Source organism: Lonchura striata, chromosome 9, assembly GCF_046129695.1.
Source record: "Lonchura striata isolate bLonStr1 chromosome 9, bLonStr1.mat, whole genome shotgun sequence".
Classification (NCBI taxonomy): domain Eukaryota; kingdom Metazoa; phylum Chordata; class Aves; order Passeriformes; family Estrildidae; genus Lonchura; species Lonchura striata.
This window is the reverse complement of record NC_134611.1, coordinates 20,651,125-20,667,065: the sequence shown is the minus strand read 5'-3', so window position 1 is coordinate 20,667,065 and position 15,941 is coordinate 20,651,125. Positions and strand designations below refer to the sequence as shown.

General features: G+C 35.7%; 1 protein-coding gene across 8 annotated transcripts in view; it reads left to right on the top strand.

The window, feature by feature from the left end:
- EVI5 (ecotropic viral integration site 5) overlaps positions 1–15,941 on the top strand; it is a 72,728-nt gene that overhangs the window by 14,474 nt on the left and 42,313 nt on the right. For all 8 annotated transcript variants that reach the window (XM_021526204.3, XM_021526183.3, XM_021526192.2 and 5 more), the window contains 10 exons: positions 2,511–2,700; positions 5,736–5,960; positions 6,783–6,857; positions 7,535–7,660; positions 8,431–8,574; positions 9,606–9,695; positions 9,803–9,900; positions 11,274–11,334; positions 13,293–13,346; positions 15,645–15,677. In XM_021526204.3, the coding sequence (XP_021381879.2) occupies positions 2,511–2,700; positions 5,736–5,960; positions 6,783–6,857; positions 7,535–7,660; positions 8,431–8,574; positions 9,606–9,695; positions 9,803–9,900; positions 11,274–11,334; positions 13,293–13,346; positions 15,645–15,677 (1,096 nt within the window). The remainder of the gene's footprint in view (positions 1–2,510; positions 2,701–5,735; positions 5,961–6,782; positions 6,858–7,534; positions 7,661–8,430; positions 8,575–9,605; positions 9,696–9,802; positions 9,901–11,273; positions 11,335–13,292; positions 13,347–15,644; positions 15,678–15,941) is intronic.

Below are 15,941 nucleotides of genomic sequence, written 5' to 3'. Positions count from 1 at the left end.
GAATTTGATACATCTGTCCAGATTTTGACAAGAATAGGAAGCTTCTAGAGCTACCTCATACAGTCTTCCTTGTCTTCACAGATGAACTCCATTTAATTTTTGCTGTGCAAATGAACAATTATCAAAAGAAACAAAAAAATTAGTTAAAGAGTGCTGTTTTAGAAAGCTAATTTGCATTTAATCCAAGGCTTTCTATAGAGTCTGTTCATGGCAAAGAAACTAACTTGTATTTGAAAAGTAAATTGTTCTTTGGACTGCTTATCTGTGTTGAAGTGTAATGTCTTTAGATCTGGAGCCTTCTCATTAAGACCCGCAGTCAGACTGCCTGGCTTGTTGAAAGAAGTACATGAGCTTAGGCTTTTTGTCTCAAGTCAGCTTTCTTCATTTAGTAAATAAACTAGCCAATCTTGTCTGGTTATATTTCATTTTAGCCAGACATGTTATTAGTCCCACACTAGCTTTGTGTGTGTGAATTCTATTTAGAGCCTGCCCTATCCAGTATATCTTTGCTGGTGAGATACTGCCCTTTAAGACTGAAATTTGATGCTCTTATTCTGGCTGCACTGTAGTTTCAGAACAGTTTGCATCTGCAGTTTAGCACAGTGGCACTTTGTTGACAATTGTACTCTGTTCACAGGGAACCATTCTTTCTGCTTGCTGGAAGAACTGCTGCCATGGATGTTTGTAAAAGGTTTTGGGTTTTTTGTAGGTTTTTATGTCAGAAGGAGAATATGAATTAGGTAACAGTTAGAAAAGGGAAGAACTCAAATTGTTTCAAGCTACGTCTGGTAGCATTCTGTAATCTAATTATACTGAAAGTCCCCACAGAATAAAGAGGAAGCTCAGTCCAGAGTCCTGGTAGAACTGTTTGGCATTAGTAAATCATTTATAAAGTTTTTAATGAAAGAAAACGGTGACTAAACGTCACAGAACTTGCGACTTACTGTGAACAGAACTTCCTGTTTTCAAAGCTAAGGACAATGAGTTTATCCAGGTAAGGTCTAATTACAGAAACCTGTGAAAACTAGAACTGTCTCATTAGAACCTGTTTTTTATAATTTTAGTGTTTAGTATATGCTTTTACTCTCTGATTACTTTGAATTTGGTGTTTGGGCACTGTCTTGGATTGAGAGAGTTTTAACCAATTCTTCATTATGGATTGGTACAAGCCAGGTTTGTAAACATTTGGAGTGGATTTTTCAAGTATTTTCTTCAAAACTAGATTTTATACATTCCGTTAATAAATGGGAAATTATTTGAATTTTAAAAAATAAAATCTCAAATGAAAATTTGTCTTGAAAATGAAAAGGCTTTTTTTCCCCCTTTTTTTAACAATTTAGGTCTTTTCCAAACAAAATGCTCCTGCAGAAACTGTACTATTTATCTTCATGAGTTAAATTACTTTTTCCCTTGCTTTTATAAACACCAGTAGGTGAAAGCTGGAAACAGGGGAAGCTAGTATAAATATCTTTATTGTAGCAGAGAGCTTAAATATTGGAGGTATGCTGAGATTTCTCAGATACAATGTGCCTTGGGCTATAATTTGTTAAATATCTAAAACATAACCTTGCTGGATGCTGGGGGATTAACTTTCATACTAATTTTGGACAAATTATTCAACCACACGGCTCTGATATACTGATGTTGGAATTCTTGGAAGTTAAGGCACAAATGAAACTTGTGGTATAGTGAAACACTTCCAAGTTAGTCTGAATTCTCGCTTACCTAACACATGGTCTAAAAAAATTTCCCCTGCTTAAGGGCCCAATATTAGTTAAGGATAAACAAAGCATTGCCTTTTTGCCTATTCCATGGCTACAGCAATCAGCTCGCAGGGAGGTCTCCTCAAGAACTTTTCTAGCACTTGACACATCCTTATTTGTACTTTTCTGCTGGATAGCCCCAGAGGTTCTCACGTTTGAACTCCTCACTTTAATTGCACTTTCATTAGCTCTACTAGTCATTTCTGTTTCCTTATCCTTGGTCTGTAGGTCTGGGATTTCTCCTGTGCATTTATAAAGCATTGTGTTGATTTGTGAACAGTTGTCAGCAAATACCAGTTGTTTTAAAATTACTTCAAAGATTTTAATTGTTCTGTCTTTATTTATACTGTCAATTTTCAAAAAGTGTAATCAGGTAGACTTATAGGAGGCTGATTTTTTGTCTTTTAAATGGCTGTATTTTTAAAGTTCTTTGACATTTGATGTTATTGTTGAGGATATTTACCTTCCTTGGGTTTTCTTTGTCAGTCTGATGCATGACAGCTGTGGGTGACATTTTTATCCGTTTCTTAAAATGCTGCAGTGTGAACCATTCTATCTGCAGATTTACTTGCATTCTCAAGAGAAAGCAGTAACATTGAATGTTTTTTTTTCACATTTAATCTAAATGAATGCTGTTAAAACTGTTTCACTGAACCTCTGGGTGTGTTCTTTGTCAAGAAAACAATTAATAGTGCGATCCTTTGATTAGAAGAACATGAATTTGGTTTTTGTGTGCTTTCTTTGCAGACTCTTGGAAACAGATAGCAAATCCTTACGATCAGTAAATGGGTCAAGAAGAAATAGTGGATCTTCTCTTGTATCTAGTTCATCAGCTTCTAGTAATCTCAGCCATCTTGAAGAAGACTCATGGATCCTGTGGGGGCGGATTGTGAATGAATGGGAAGATGTACGGAAAAAGAAAGAAAAGCAAGTTAAGGTAGTTGGAAACAGTTTCTTGGTTTTATTTTTAATGTGATATAAGTGATATTGTTTTATCTTTGTGATGGGCTTATTCTTTTTAAATATGTAATACAAACTTCCAGTTGAATCTTTCTATCTCTAAGCCTTAGTGCTTCCTTTGTAACCTTCCTATGTGCTGTCACCCAGCAAATGTCTCCTGCTGAAAACCAGATACATGTACTGTATCTTGAATATTAACTGAAGCTTTCAATTTACCTCTGATGAGAGATTTCCATGAATGCAGGGATGATTAGCTTCATGTTTCCAAAAATGGAATTACTGAAAATCAATTTAAGGGCATCTGATAGCTTGATGCTCTGATTATGTGTATGTATGCTATGCTGCTATATACTGAGCAGCTCTCTTTTTAAAGCATTATTAATAGGAGTGCTGATAATTCTACTCAAAGGCTACAGTGAGTTTAGGTTTTTGTGCTTGCCTAGTGTGCCGACCTCAGAGATGACCTTAGGCAGAAGAACACATAGTTTCTAAATTCTGGATGGATTGAACAAACTTTGACCAGTGTGTCCAGTCTGGGTTAGTTGTACAGAAGTGTATAAGGTCATGTACAGAAGTGTACCAGGTCATGTACAGAAGTGGAGTTCAATTACACTTGAAATTCAAACTAAAAAGCATTTAGTGCATTTGAACATATCCATGTTTCAGTGGCAGCAAGCACATCAGTGTGCTACTAACATGCCTTTTGTTAGTAGGCAAGTCTGTTCTGCTTTGGTTCTTTATTGGCTGTAGTCTGTAGTTTTATGTGCAGAATACAAATGTGTCAGGGTCTTTTGAACAGTTTGAAATGTGTGTCTATGAATAGGTTGTGGGAAGGCAGAACAATGGGCTAAAGTAAAGTATCTTTTATATGGAGCAGTTGTGAAGAGAGAACATGACTTGAGAGAGGAAACAAGGGAAGAAAATGAACTGAAGATTTCATGCTTGCATAGGGAAAGCAGTTTCTGGAAAGGTGTTCCAAAAGGCCATCAAAAGAAGGCCACAGGAATCTGGCAAGAGAAAGGAAAAATGAGATGGAAATAAGATCTGGTTAGTTAGAATTTGTTTGAACATTTTCAAGTGTCACAAGTGTCACTTGTTTTTACAGCTGGCCAAGTACAATTTGAGGAGTATTTGACTAACTTTCAGGGAATATTTAATTACATTGCTGACTAATATATTGGAAACTAGCCAAGTTTTCCTTTGCTGCTAAATAATTTTCAGTATTTTTTTGTTGAAAGTCAACCTTAACTATGAGTCTGCATTTATGATGGAACATCAGAAGATCCACACTTATTCCCTGATTGTGCCAGTAGGTAAATAGGTAGCAGCACAGGTGTCTTTTTGTCTTGGCTGTAAAAGCTGATCTTAGGTTATTAGAAATCTGGTAAGCTTTTAGGTTTTAGGCATGAGTGTCTCTGCCTTCTTCCAAAGATGATGTGTTCCATCCTTTATATCTCTCAATCCACGTCAGAACTTGCTTCTTGTTTATGGAGCACTTCTGAAGGATGACTCAAGTCCTGCTGTTCAGTTCACATGATATGTCCAGTAGATGTGTTTTCCTGCTGTTCCTTTTAAGAAAGTTGGAGCGGTTAACTCTATTATTCTGTCAAGCAGGTATGTTAGTAAGGCATTAGCAAGAATTTTCTTTCTTTATTAGTACCCTTGAGGTTTTAGCTGACTGATGTACAGTCCAGTTGTGTTGTTGACAAAGGATAGGTAGAGACAGTTGTGTAAAGCTGATGTGTTAGGGTTCTTGTCTTGAATTGGAGATCTTTTAGGAAAAACACCTTGGTGTTGTGTTGTAGACAGGAGAAACAGTTGGAGTTCCATTACCATGGTGGTTCTGAAAAAGGATGGATTGAGAGCTTAGGGATGTTCAAAAATGGAGGTCAGTGATGCAAAACTTCCGCAGCAAAGTTCAAGCTTAAGAAAAACAAACCTTGAAAGTAAGAGTCTCTTTGAACATAGCAGTATTATATTAATTAATTGTAGTGTTGGAGAAGTAGGAGTAATATGTGGAACAAACAGGAAAATAGGAAGGTTTGTAGAATAGAAGGATACTCTGGCTTCAGAATAAATAATAATGAAAGAAATTAGCTTTTAGGAGATAGAATACTTGATAACAATTATTAATGTACAAAAAGGAAATAGTCTTGAAGAGACAATTTTCTAGGTCAGACTGATTGTAGTTGCAGAACATACCACCAAGATAGTCTATTAGTGAATAATGCATCTTTCTCAGTTTCCAGATCAAGCAGTAAGACTATTTGTCCTTGTGATTTCTTAAAGGACCAAGTGACAGGTTCTTAGCTGTTCTTTAGCTTACTTGTCTGGGCATGTTTGAATTGTATAATATCTAGCAGATTTTTTCTTCCCAAAAGATAAAGCAAATTTAGTTAATTTAGTAGGTGTAAACTTAATGTTTTCTTGGTCCAGTATCTGAAACTGCATTTGAATACTTTCTTAGAGGATAACTTGGAAATACTGGCACACCAGAGAAACTGGATACAACTTGTCAAGTTTGTTAAATGACATTTGTACTGTGCAAATTTTTTTGTTGCAGTTGACTGTGCTACAGTTCTACTTTTTGTCATTTACCTGTCTTGGAAGTAATTTTTAGTCAGTGATTTCTTGGGTCTCAATTACTACAAACATTACTAAGGGTGTTATCTTCAGTAATCTTTCATGAAATACAGACATAATTGTATAAGTTCTGTTTAATGGAAGTTCTTGTATAAATTTATTTGAATATTCCATTTTTCACATAGTTTGGCGTGGATAAGAGATTACTTTCAGTAGCTAATTTAGCCACTAAAAATGATTCAGAGACTGCTTACTTTTGTGAACTTAATAATCCCAGTAAATTTGATGTTATAAACTGTATGAGGAGCTTTTGTCATGATGTAAATTTTTTTCTGAAATTGTGAGGAACTTGATTTGAAGTTGTTTTTTCTCTAGGTTTATTTTTTTGTAATATTTTCAGGGAATATAAATTGTCTTTTTGTGCCTTAGGAGCTGGTTCGAAAAGGGATACCTCATCACTTCAGAGCAATTGTTTGGCAACTTTTATGCAGTGCTCAAAGCATGCCAATTAAAGATCAGTATTCAGAGCTTTTAAAAATGACATCTCCTTGTGAAAAATTAATAAGAAGGGACATTGCTAGAACATACCCTGAACATGATTTTTTCAAAGAAAAAGATAGCCTTGGGCAGGAGGTCTTGTTCAACGTAATGAAGGTGAGTTGGAATTTCAGCCCTTGAAAATATATTAGCAAGAACATGCACCAGCTTGTATTGCCTTGTAGACAGAGAACATGCACCAGTTTACTGTGTTATAGGTTTGTTTTAAACCATATACACTGGGATGGTTTAACAAATCCCATTTTAGTTTTGATGGCATTCCTGTAAGTTTTTTTTCTCACAAGGTAAGACCAAGTTGGCATTAAAACAAGGTCACATACTGCTGATAGTATAATGGAATGAAGTGGGCCATGAATTAAAGTAAACAGCATTGCCCAAGACAACATTGGTGATCAGAACTAGTATTCAGCTTGCAGGTATTTCTGAAGTGCACGTGGCAGGTACAAGCTAATGTGCAGTTGTTCCAGTGCCCAAACCCAAAATAAAAATGCCAATGTAGCATTGTTTGCATTACTTAGTCTTCACTAGAGGTTAAACTTTGAAGGTCAAACTTTTCTATAGAACATGATTTCAATGGAAAAATTGGCAGGTTTCCAAACCATAGTAATTTCCATAACTCTAAAACAAAGATGCCATCTGCATGGAGATCACCACATTTCATCCATCTGTAAATAAAACCGCAACATATATTTTTTCTGAAGACAACTTGTTTCATTGTCTGGTCTATCTCCTATAAAAGCAGTAGTTTGTCAGATTTTTTTATGCCAGTGGTCTCTCTTATCTTTTACCAAGTTCCTGTAGTTGAAAACTGCCTGTGTTTTTGGTAGGTATGCCTTAGTTTTAGGTTTGTATGTGCTCAGATTACTTTTGATTGATAATGAGGTTTTAATTGTTGAGAGTTTTAACTTTATTTTCCAGGCTTACTCCTTGGTGGATCGTGAGGTTGGATACTGTCAAGGAAGTGCTTTTATAGTTGGATTACTGCTTATGCAGGTAAAAATATTTAAAAATATGTGAACCTTTAAAATCCCTGCTTGAATGCATAATATATTGTGGTTGTTTATTGGAAATTTTTGCAATGGTTTTCCTTAATAATTTTGTTATGGAGTTGTCAAGGGCAGCTAATTAGTCTGGAAATAAAGTGAGATTTACTTTGTGTCATTCTATTTGCCAAGATACTTGTATTGGAATGGGAGAATGTATTTGTTTCTCAGAGCTAAGGTAGGATCGCAGGCTTGCAAGCTATTTTGGTGAGTGATATTTCAAAAATAAATGTACTTCCTATTTCTCTTCTATTACATGGAATCTCCTCAGAGTTCAAATGAAACTACACAGTTGTCTTGATTCTCTTAAAGCTTTCTTTGTCTTATTGGTTTTTGGTTTATGACAAAGTAAGGTATATGGTAAGAAGCTTACAGACCTCCATTTCAGTCTAGAAATTATTTGCTAGAATTTAATAGATACAAAAGTTCATTGGAGTAATTGGCTGTAAATCCCTTAAAAAGCCCAAAGACCTCAAAACAAACAGACCAACAACCAAGAAAAAAATTCCACTGCATGCATATGCACATGCACACAAAACCCCAACCCTAAATCCTCACAGGCTTTTACACTGATATATCATTATGTTTGTCCAGAGTTTTTACTGTGCTTTTTTGTTTTTGATGTAGATGCCAGAAGAAGAGGCATTCTGTGTGTTTGTTAAATTAATGCAAGATTACAGACTACGAGAACTCTTTAAACCAAGCATGGCTGAACTGGGCCTTTGTATGTACCAGTTTGAATGCATGATACAGGTACATACAAAATCTATCAAACTTGCTCTTCAGTGGCTATTAATAAGGAACTTGGGAGTTACAGCTCAAGGGCAAGGCATATCTTTTGACTCTTGACAATAGCTAGTTTCAGAACTTCACAAGTAAATGCACATGACTCTGTGAGCAATTTTTTTAACCTTTGGCAGACAGTGATTGGCTTCAAAGACTGAAGCATGAGGATTTGTATTGCTGCAGTTTAAGCATATGAATGTTTGACTTTCAGAGTCTTCAATCCAAACAGAATTAAAGTCTTCATAGTCAATTTATATTATCTTAAAAGATGAAAATTGGGAGGTACTCTCATATCTAGAATTGAAATTGTTTTCAGGTTGGAAATGCAGGTTCTTCCTGGTCAGGCTGATGGAGAACAGTAGTTTTGTTTTGTGATCCAGTTTCTAATATGGTGATTGGGGTGAGATATCATATAGCCTTAGATGTTGTCAGCTTTTTAGTAGCCCATTCTAGTTATTACTCAGGGATTTACAAGCTTGACTTCCCCTTAGGATCAGGAAGTGTTTTTGTTATCTGCTTTGCAGGTAGACATTCTACAGGCTATTCTATATTGGGACTTTAGTAGTTACATGGTTCTTGATAATGTTGAGTCATATCTTTCCTAGTCCTGTTTCTAGTACATCTGTATTAAGAATCAATTACTATCTTGTATTCAAAATTTGTCAAAAACATGTCTGCACTAAAACTACAAGCAGAAGTTTAACATACTTGTGTATTTTATTCCTCTTCTTTTCCAGGAACATCTTCCAGAGCTTTATGTGCACTTTCAGTCTCAGAGTTTTCACACTTCTATGTATGCATCGTCATGGTTTTTAACTATATTCCTTACAACTTTTCCACTACCAATTGCAACGAGAATATTTGATATCTTTATGTCTGAGGTAACTACTAAATAGTAATCATATATTTCAAGAGTAGCTGTTGAAAGCTGTTATTTAGGTAGTGGCATAAATCCCATCATGATGGACAAATCTCATAGTCTTGCTTTTTATTTCTTATGCTGATCACATTATTTTAAGGGAAGGTGTCTGTGTGTGCAGCTTGTCAAGAAAGAGCAGCCAAGGCACTGAATGTGTGTAGCTTTGTGCTCTAAGCCTGCTGAAGTGTTCCCAAGTCTGTTCTTTCTGGATGCAGTGCATTAGCATTGCATGCAGCAGGGACATCCATTCCTCAGTATTATGGTGAGTTTGCAGTGGAAACTAATGCTGCTTTCAAGCCAAAGTTGAAGATCACTGTGGATATGCAAGCCAAGAAGTGTGTGTTGGGGGGTGTTAGTTGTTTTTAATTGTCCGGATGATGATTGGTGCCAAAGAAATTTAGGGAATTATTCAGTGTCAGTATCACAAAGACACCTATGTTGTGTTTAGGATTAGAACTTTTCATAATTGTAATTAGTAACAAATCATAGTTTATGCTTGCCCTGCAGTCAGCTTTTAGAAAGCAGTAAGTGAAAGGTAGATTCTTTCAGCTTGCTCCCAGGAAAGTCCAAGATGGGGTATATAGAGAGACATTCCATTATTCCCCCCCTCCACCTCCCTCCCAGGGCAGTTTAACTGCATTGTACTGTGTCTGAAATTAAAATAGTTTTTTTGAGAAGTACTGGGGATTTTTCTACTAGATACACTTAAAATGGTTGATAGAGCTGACCTAGAGAATTCCTGTCATTTGAGATTTTGCCTCATCACTAACTTCTCTGAGAGAGATGCCTGGTGTCAGGACAAATAGTGAGGCTGCTTGTCCTTGGAACAAAAAAAAGAAACATAGAAGCAATTTGTTGAGAGATTTTTTTCAGTAGCCCTTTTACTTGTGCTTACTTGGGTGAGATTTCCAATGTTAGTAAATAGTAGAAAAACTCTGTACTGTTGACAATGGCATGAATAATTGTTGGGTATTTTTTGATTTATCTTTTCAGGGTTTAGAGATAGTATTTCGAGTAGGTTTAGCATTACTTCAGATGAACCAGGGAGAATTACTGCAACTTGACATGGAAGGAATGTTACAGGTAAGCTATGGTTATAATATTTTTAAGAGAAATCTGAAATGTGTAGTGTGTGTGTATTTCCTTGCAGCTGTTAATTATATGTAATCTTGTGCTCTGATTGCTTTTAGCACTTTCAAAAGGTCATTCCACATCAGTTTGACAGTGGTCCAGACAAATTAATCCAAGCATCTTACCAAGTCAAGTACAATGCAAAAAAGATGAAAAAGTAGGTATTACGTTTTGAAAAAATAGATTTTGCTGTTGTTGAGTTACTGTTTGTTTGCTCTTAAGAATTGTTATTCAGTGTTTCATTTTGAATTTTCCATCTTTACATTGTTTTTGGATTTTGTACTGTATAGACAGTTAAAACTGCAGTTCTGTCTACAAAAATGATTCTAAAGTAGTATTTGCTATTTTTCTTAAATATAATAAAGCTAAATCTCATTTACAAAAATAACTAAAGAAGCATTTGAAGAAAACTGCAAGTTATGGGGAATTACAGTGCTTCTGTAAAAAGGAACTGAATAGGAAGACTGGGTAGGGGGTGGTTTTCTGGTGGGAGGGGAGATGGGTTTTTTTTCAGAATGTAAGGAGATGAAACTTTTATGATCTCACCTAAATGCTAAAGATTTTAGTTCTCATGAACTGGAAAAAGAATCACAGTGCTAAAGAGTGTATTTATAGTCCAAATTAGTGCTGTTTAAAATATAAATTGATAAAACTTTGGAGTAATATTGACAACAATAAAACAACTTTCATGTGGGGTTTGAATCTTGAGAATACTGCTACTTGTTGCTGTTGTTAAGGTTAGTTGCATGTCTCTTCTGCCTTTGGTAAATTTTGTTTTGGTTAGCAAGCTGCCGATAGTGTGATTTGCCAGGGTTGAGTTGGTTGGGTCACCCGTTGGTTGTAAAGTATCCTACGCTCATTGTTGCCCTGCAGGTTGTGCCCAGTCTCTTCCAAACTGAATTTGTCTTTTTCTTTTTGTTTTTCTTTTCTGTCAGTAACCTGTGATCAGTAGAGTGAGCAGTCTTCTCTAAAAAAGAAGTAGCAACAAAGCTTTCAGGAAAAATATTTTCTTGACAAACCAGTACAAGTATATGTAGTTGAACATCCACCATTCCAAGTCTGAACTTCCCGATATGCCTTCTGTAGAGGCATTGTTATCTCAGCTTATGGGTTTTTCTTGCCACTTTTTAAATTTGGTTTTCTGGGGAGAGGCTAAAATTGGTTTATATTTAAGGTATTTTTCTCAGATTTCTTTTTTTCCAGGCTTTCCAAGCTCTGATTTCTTTTGGCTGAATCTATTGAATTGGTGACTGTATTACATAAAGGGGTTATTACAGAGTAGCTTTAAATTGCTGCCACTGTAATGTATCCAAAGCAAGCTCCTGCACTTCAGAATGCTGGTTCAATCTGTTCATATCTACTGAAATCTGTGTTTAAATTTAAGGTCCAGTCTAAGCGTTTACAGGAGTGCATTTCAGAGGAAAGATCAATAATCTGTATCTCTGTTCCACTGTTATTTGTTAGGTATTACACCAACAAGTAAATTATCCCCAATGTTTCTGATCATAATTTACTATTTCTAATTTTTAGGCTAGAAAAAGAGTACACTACAATAAAGACAAAAGAAATGGAAGAACAAGTTGAAATTAAAGTAAGGAGCCCTCAACAAATTTATTTATGAATAAGTTTAATTCCCAGATGGGGGTATTACAAGTTTGATCTCTGCATGTAGCAGGACATAATTAAGGTTCCCAAATTATTTTCTTTCAGCATTTATATTTATTTGGGATGTTTGTTCATAAAGGACATCTACAGTGAAATTATTGAGACTTCTGGTGGACATTAAAAAAAATCTCTGGGGACCTGCTGTACTTATTTTTTTAGTATTTCCTGCGGACAACAGCTTAATAATAGATGCTCTCATTTATCAGAGGTTCTAAATATGCTGGCTTAGATGTTGGTGCTCCACACAGGAGGTTTGTATGACACATTAGGATAGACTTCATAGAGTGCACTTGAGTGTTTTGTCTTTGATTTTAAGATCTTGATTTTTCTTATGCATTGGACCCAAATTGTGGTATCTTCTGTCTGCAGCCACTTTTTCTTTTGGAGCTTTTGCAGTTTATACAAACTGGGAGGGGTGAGAGGGAAGCCAAGATGCCAGTGGAGTTTATTTTTCCCTTTTTACTAACTGACCTAATTCCTATATGTACTTAAGCACTGCATCTTTTTGCTTTTGAGACATAAATAGGCTTTTGATGCCTTTTTTCCCTATTTCACTTTTTTTTCACAGCATGTTGTTTGATCTGGATTTTTTTCCTTGTATTTTTAGCCAGTTCTGTGAGAAAGGACAGTGGGAGAAATGATGTGGAAGTATATTATATAAAACTCTGTTGAGGGACTTAGGTACAGCCTTCCTTCTTCCTGTCCACTGCTGGTCATTTTGTCTTTCAATATCAGTTTTCAGAAAAATGGCTGTGAGATGCACCTGGGAGCACAAAGGTATTAGGAGCCTTTTCAGGCAGTTTATTGTACCAGGTAGTGAGACAGTTAACAGCATGAATACCTGCTGTAACAGCAGCTCAAATCAGATTTGCAAGGCTCAAATGACAGCTCTCTGCAGAACAGGACAAAGTAAAACCATATGAAAGACAACTGTAACTTTAGAGTCTAGTATATGAACTCATTTCAAATCCTTTCCTGCTTCTTGCCACCATCCCCCCTCAAAAAAAAGGAGAAAGCAAAAAACCTCCCCAAAACAAAAGCCATGAAGCCCACTCCAACAAAAAGCAACCAAAAAATCCCAACCAAACAATGCAAAGCTATCTGATTCTAGGCCCTATTTTGGCCTAGAATTAATATGTAAATAATTTCTAGGCCCTGTTTTGGCCTAGAATTAATGTGTAAATAATTTCTGACTTTAGCAGAGCTGCTTAGCAGAAGAGACTATGTTAGGAGAGATAGAAAAAGAACCATATTTTGAGTTTGCCTTTTAGCCTGACAGAATAAAGCATTTACTGAACTGATATCCAATGCCCTGTTCTGAGGAGTACAGATCTCTTCTATCTGAATGCTGACTGCTAAAATTTACAGGAAGTGCACTTCTAAAATATAGAGTCCAGTACAAGTCTTACTTCTGGGACACTTGATGTTATTCTCAGTATAACCTTACAGATTGATATAAATTCTTTTGAGGAAAGGGAAGGAGACCTTGTAGCTGCCTCATTAGCCTGTCCTACTGTAGAAAGTGCACTGTCATGTCCCTTAAGCATGAAGACTTTGACTCTTTATGATGGGGAGGCTGTCAAGTCGGGTGTGGGGTTAAGCCCTATGGTTCACCTGCAGACATACAGCTTTGAGCAAATGCAACATAGATGCTTTTGCATGACACGAGATGTGTTCTCGTTTTTGTTTTACCAAGCTGTTTTAAACTCATATTTTGAGGCAGTACATAATATGAAAGAATGTTAAGAAGGTCAGAAATTATTTTCATATTTATATTGATTTTCTTGGATGTGATGAGATAAAAATGTTGGTAGTTTGCTTTGGTTTTATCAGACTTTCAATTAATAACTTGAGAAATGGATTTGTGAACTGTTTGTCTTCCAGAGGTTACGAACTGAAAATAGACTCCTAAAACAGCGCATTGAAACACTAGAAAAAGTAAGTATGTTGGGGATTAGATTTAATCTCTGTTAATTTAGACTTTATTGATGGCAATTTCGTTATATGAAATGGGAATCTCAGAATGATAGTTTGCTGTTTTCCTGATAATCTCTGGTGTTTACTAGCAGTGCTTAGCCAAATAACATGGCTATTGCCAAGCAATTAGGGTCAATGCTTAAATATGTAAGGTTATGTCTATTTCTTAGTGCTTATAAAATCAAATATTTTGACATAGCCAGCTTGTGTTGTACTGTTTTCTTTATGAATTAGAAGCATATATTCGAAGTCCATAAGACTCCATGAAATAGTGGACTGTTTGTTTGGGAAAAAAGTCATTGTGAGAGAATCCTCAGTTTGGAAAATCTGAAGTTGCTTGGTGTTTTTATGTAGGAGCAAAATGACAGACCTACCAATGACCAGAGAGAATTGCAGCATTTATACATTTATACTGAGAACAGGAACACTGCCATTCATTTGTTCTATGTGGTTTTGAGGTTTTGTGGCAATTTTGGGTACCTGATGGGGAGAAAATCTAAAGACTTACTTCTCTTATGTTTAGTCTGGAATAGAGTTTCGTTAGGCTTTTTGATAACTGACTGAAACTTCAAAAGTATGCATGCGGATTGCTGTGGATATGTTGCCAACTGTTCTGCAGTGGCCTCTGCTGTATCCTGGTATCACACTTCCTGTGGCAGATTGCATCTGAGCTGCTCTGCTCAGGAATGAGAGCATGCCTGTCCACCTTAAGCACTAGTAGGGACCATCTTTCAACAAATGGGATTGAGTGCTCTTGTGAGTTACAAACAATTGTTCACATTTCACAGGGAAGAAAATGATAACATTTCAGTTAAGAGTGACATGATTGAAAGACGTCACATTTAGGATGTTAAATCCCACTGCAATTTCTTGAAAAGAAGTTTATGTCGAATTCTAATTAACTGGTTTCAGAATTTAGTTAAGAAAAGACAACATAATGTCATGTTGTGAAAGTTGTGACCAAAAATACAATTTTATGAACATTTTTGGTTCTAGTATTGGAGATTTATAAAGTGAATGGAAAAGAATAGGCTCTCTTTAAGAAGCTTGAAACTGTAGTGAATCATTTCAATGACCTTGGTAAATATGTAATATTTATTATCCCTGTTTTATATTTAACTTGTAGAGGTTTGAAATATTTTCTTTTTTTTAATTCTGAAGTCCAGGATGAACTGCCTCATGCTAGTGCCTTTGCAAATTCTCTGCTTAGAATTTCAGAATTCACCTTCAGGTTATCCCAATCTGATTGGAATTAAAATAATTCAAAATTGGACAATGTTATCTATTAATAAGAATTCCCGAATATAATTATCATCGCAGGACTTGAAAAACAATAGTGTGAAAAATACATTAAAATCTTCTGTTAGAAAATACTTCTCCATCATTCAAACCCATTGATTTAGTTGTGATTTCCTTAGTGTACCTTAACTTCTAAAAAATAGCTCTTATCTACTAGTTTGAACTTCAGTTTTAATAAAAGCTTCAAGGACAAAGGTCTATGAATAGATGTATTTCTCTGTTGTAGAATGTTCAAAAAATTCAGTGGTTTCAGGGGTGATACAGTAGAAATTAATTAAATGCAACTGCTGGGTGGTAGGGCTTGTCAGTGTGCAAAAATGATTTTATTTTTGCAAAGATTTATCAACAAAAGAGAATCTATTAACTACTCAATGAGTTACTGCAAGAGTTTAGTAAAACAGAACATTAGCTGTCATAGTTGACGTTCCCTACTTGTCTGTCAGTTTGCACCATTTAACTGCCCTGCTTCATCTTAGTGGAAGCTGTAGTTCTGCATGAGTGCCTCAGTGCTTATTGGTGGAGTTCCCTCTGTGCTCAAATTATGCCTTTGTTTCATGTTGTGGGGGAACTGTAGATTGTGTCTTGCATCTATGTATTCGATCCTATCAGATAATGCTTCAGTAACTTTTATTAATTAGGGAAGCAAGCCGTTCAAATAAAAGCACCCAATCTCCTGTAGGTGAATTTAAAATGTTACAAAAATCTGGCTTTGAAACCTTTTTGTATCACAGATGAATTGTGTTAAATCTGTTGCAGAAAAGGCTGCTTCCTGGGGCCTTTGGACAGAGTTGCCTTCATTTATATGAAGAGTTGTTAATTTTGCAAAAAAGTTTGCGCAAAAAATGGGTAGAATTTGGGCATTTTCTTTCTATCAGCTCTTGGTCTTTTTTGTCACTATTATCAGCCCCTTGTATTTTGGTTTCCCTTTTCCTCATTCCTATCTAAATTTTTCCTTTGTAGGAAAGTGCTTCCTTGGCAGATAGATTGATACAGGTATAGTCTTTTAGTCTTTTACTGTATGACTCTCTTCCTACTTATAAAAAACCCAACTGCTTTAATGCATGCATTTTTGCATGCTGTATTCTGTCCCTGCTTTGCTGATTTGGAATAAATACAGAGCTAATGCATCTTGCTAGAAACTTGTTTGTTTACTAAAAATATATAAAACCAATACCTGCACGTTATAGTAATTTTCCTAACCTATTGTAATTTTTTGTACAAATTCCTGTGGCAGATAGATTCTATGACACTGTATTA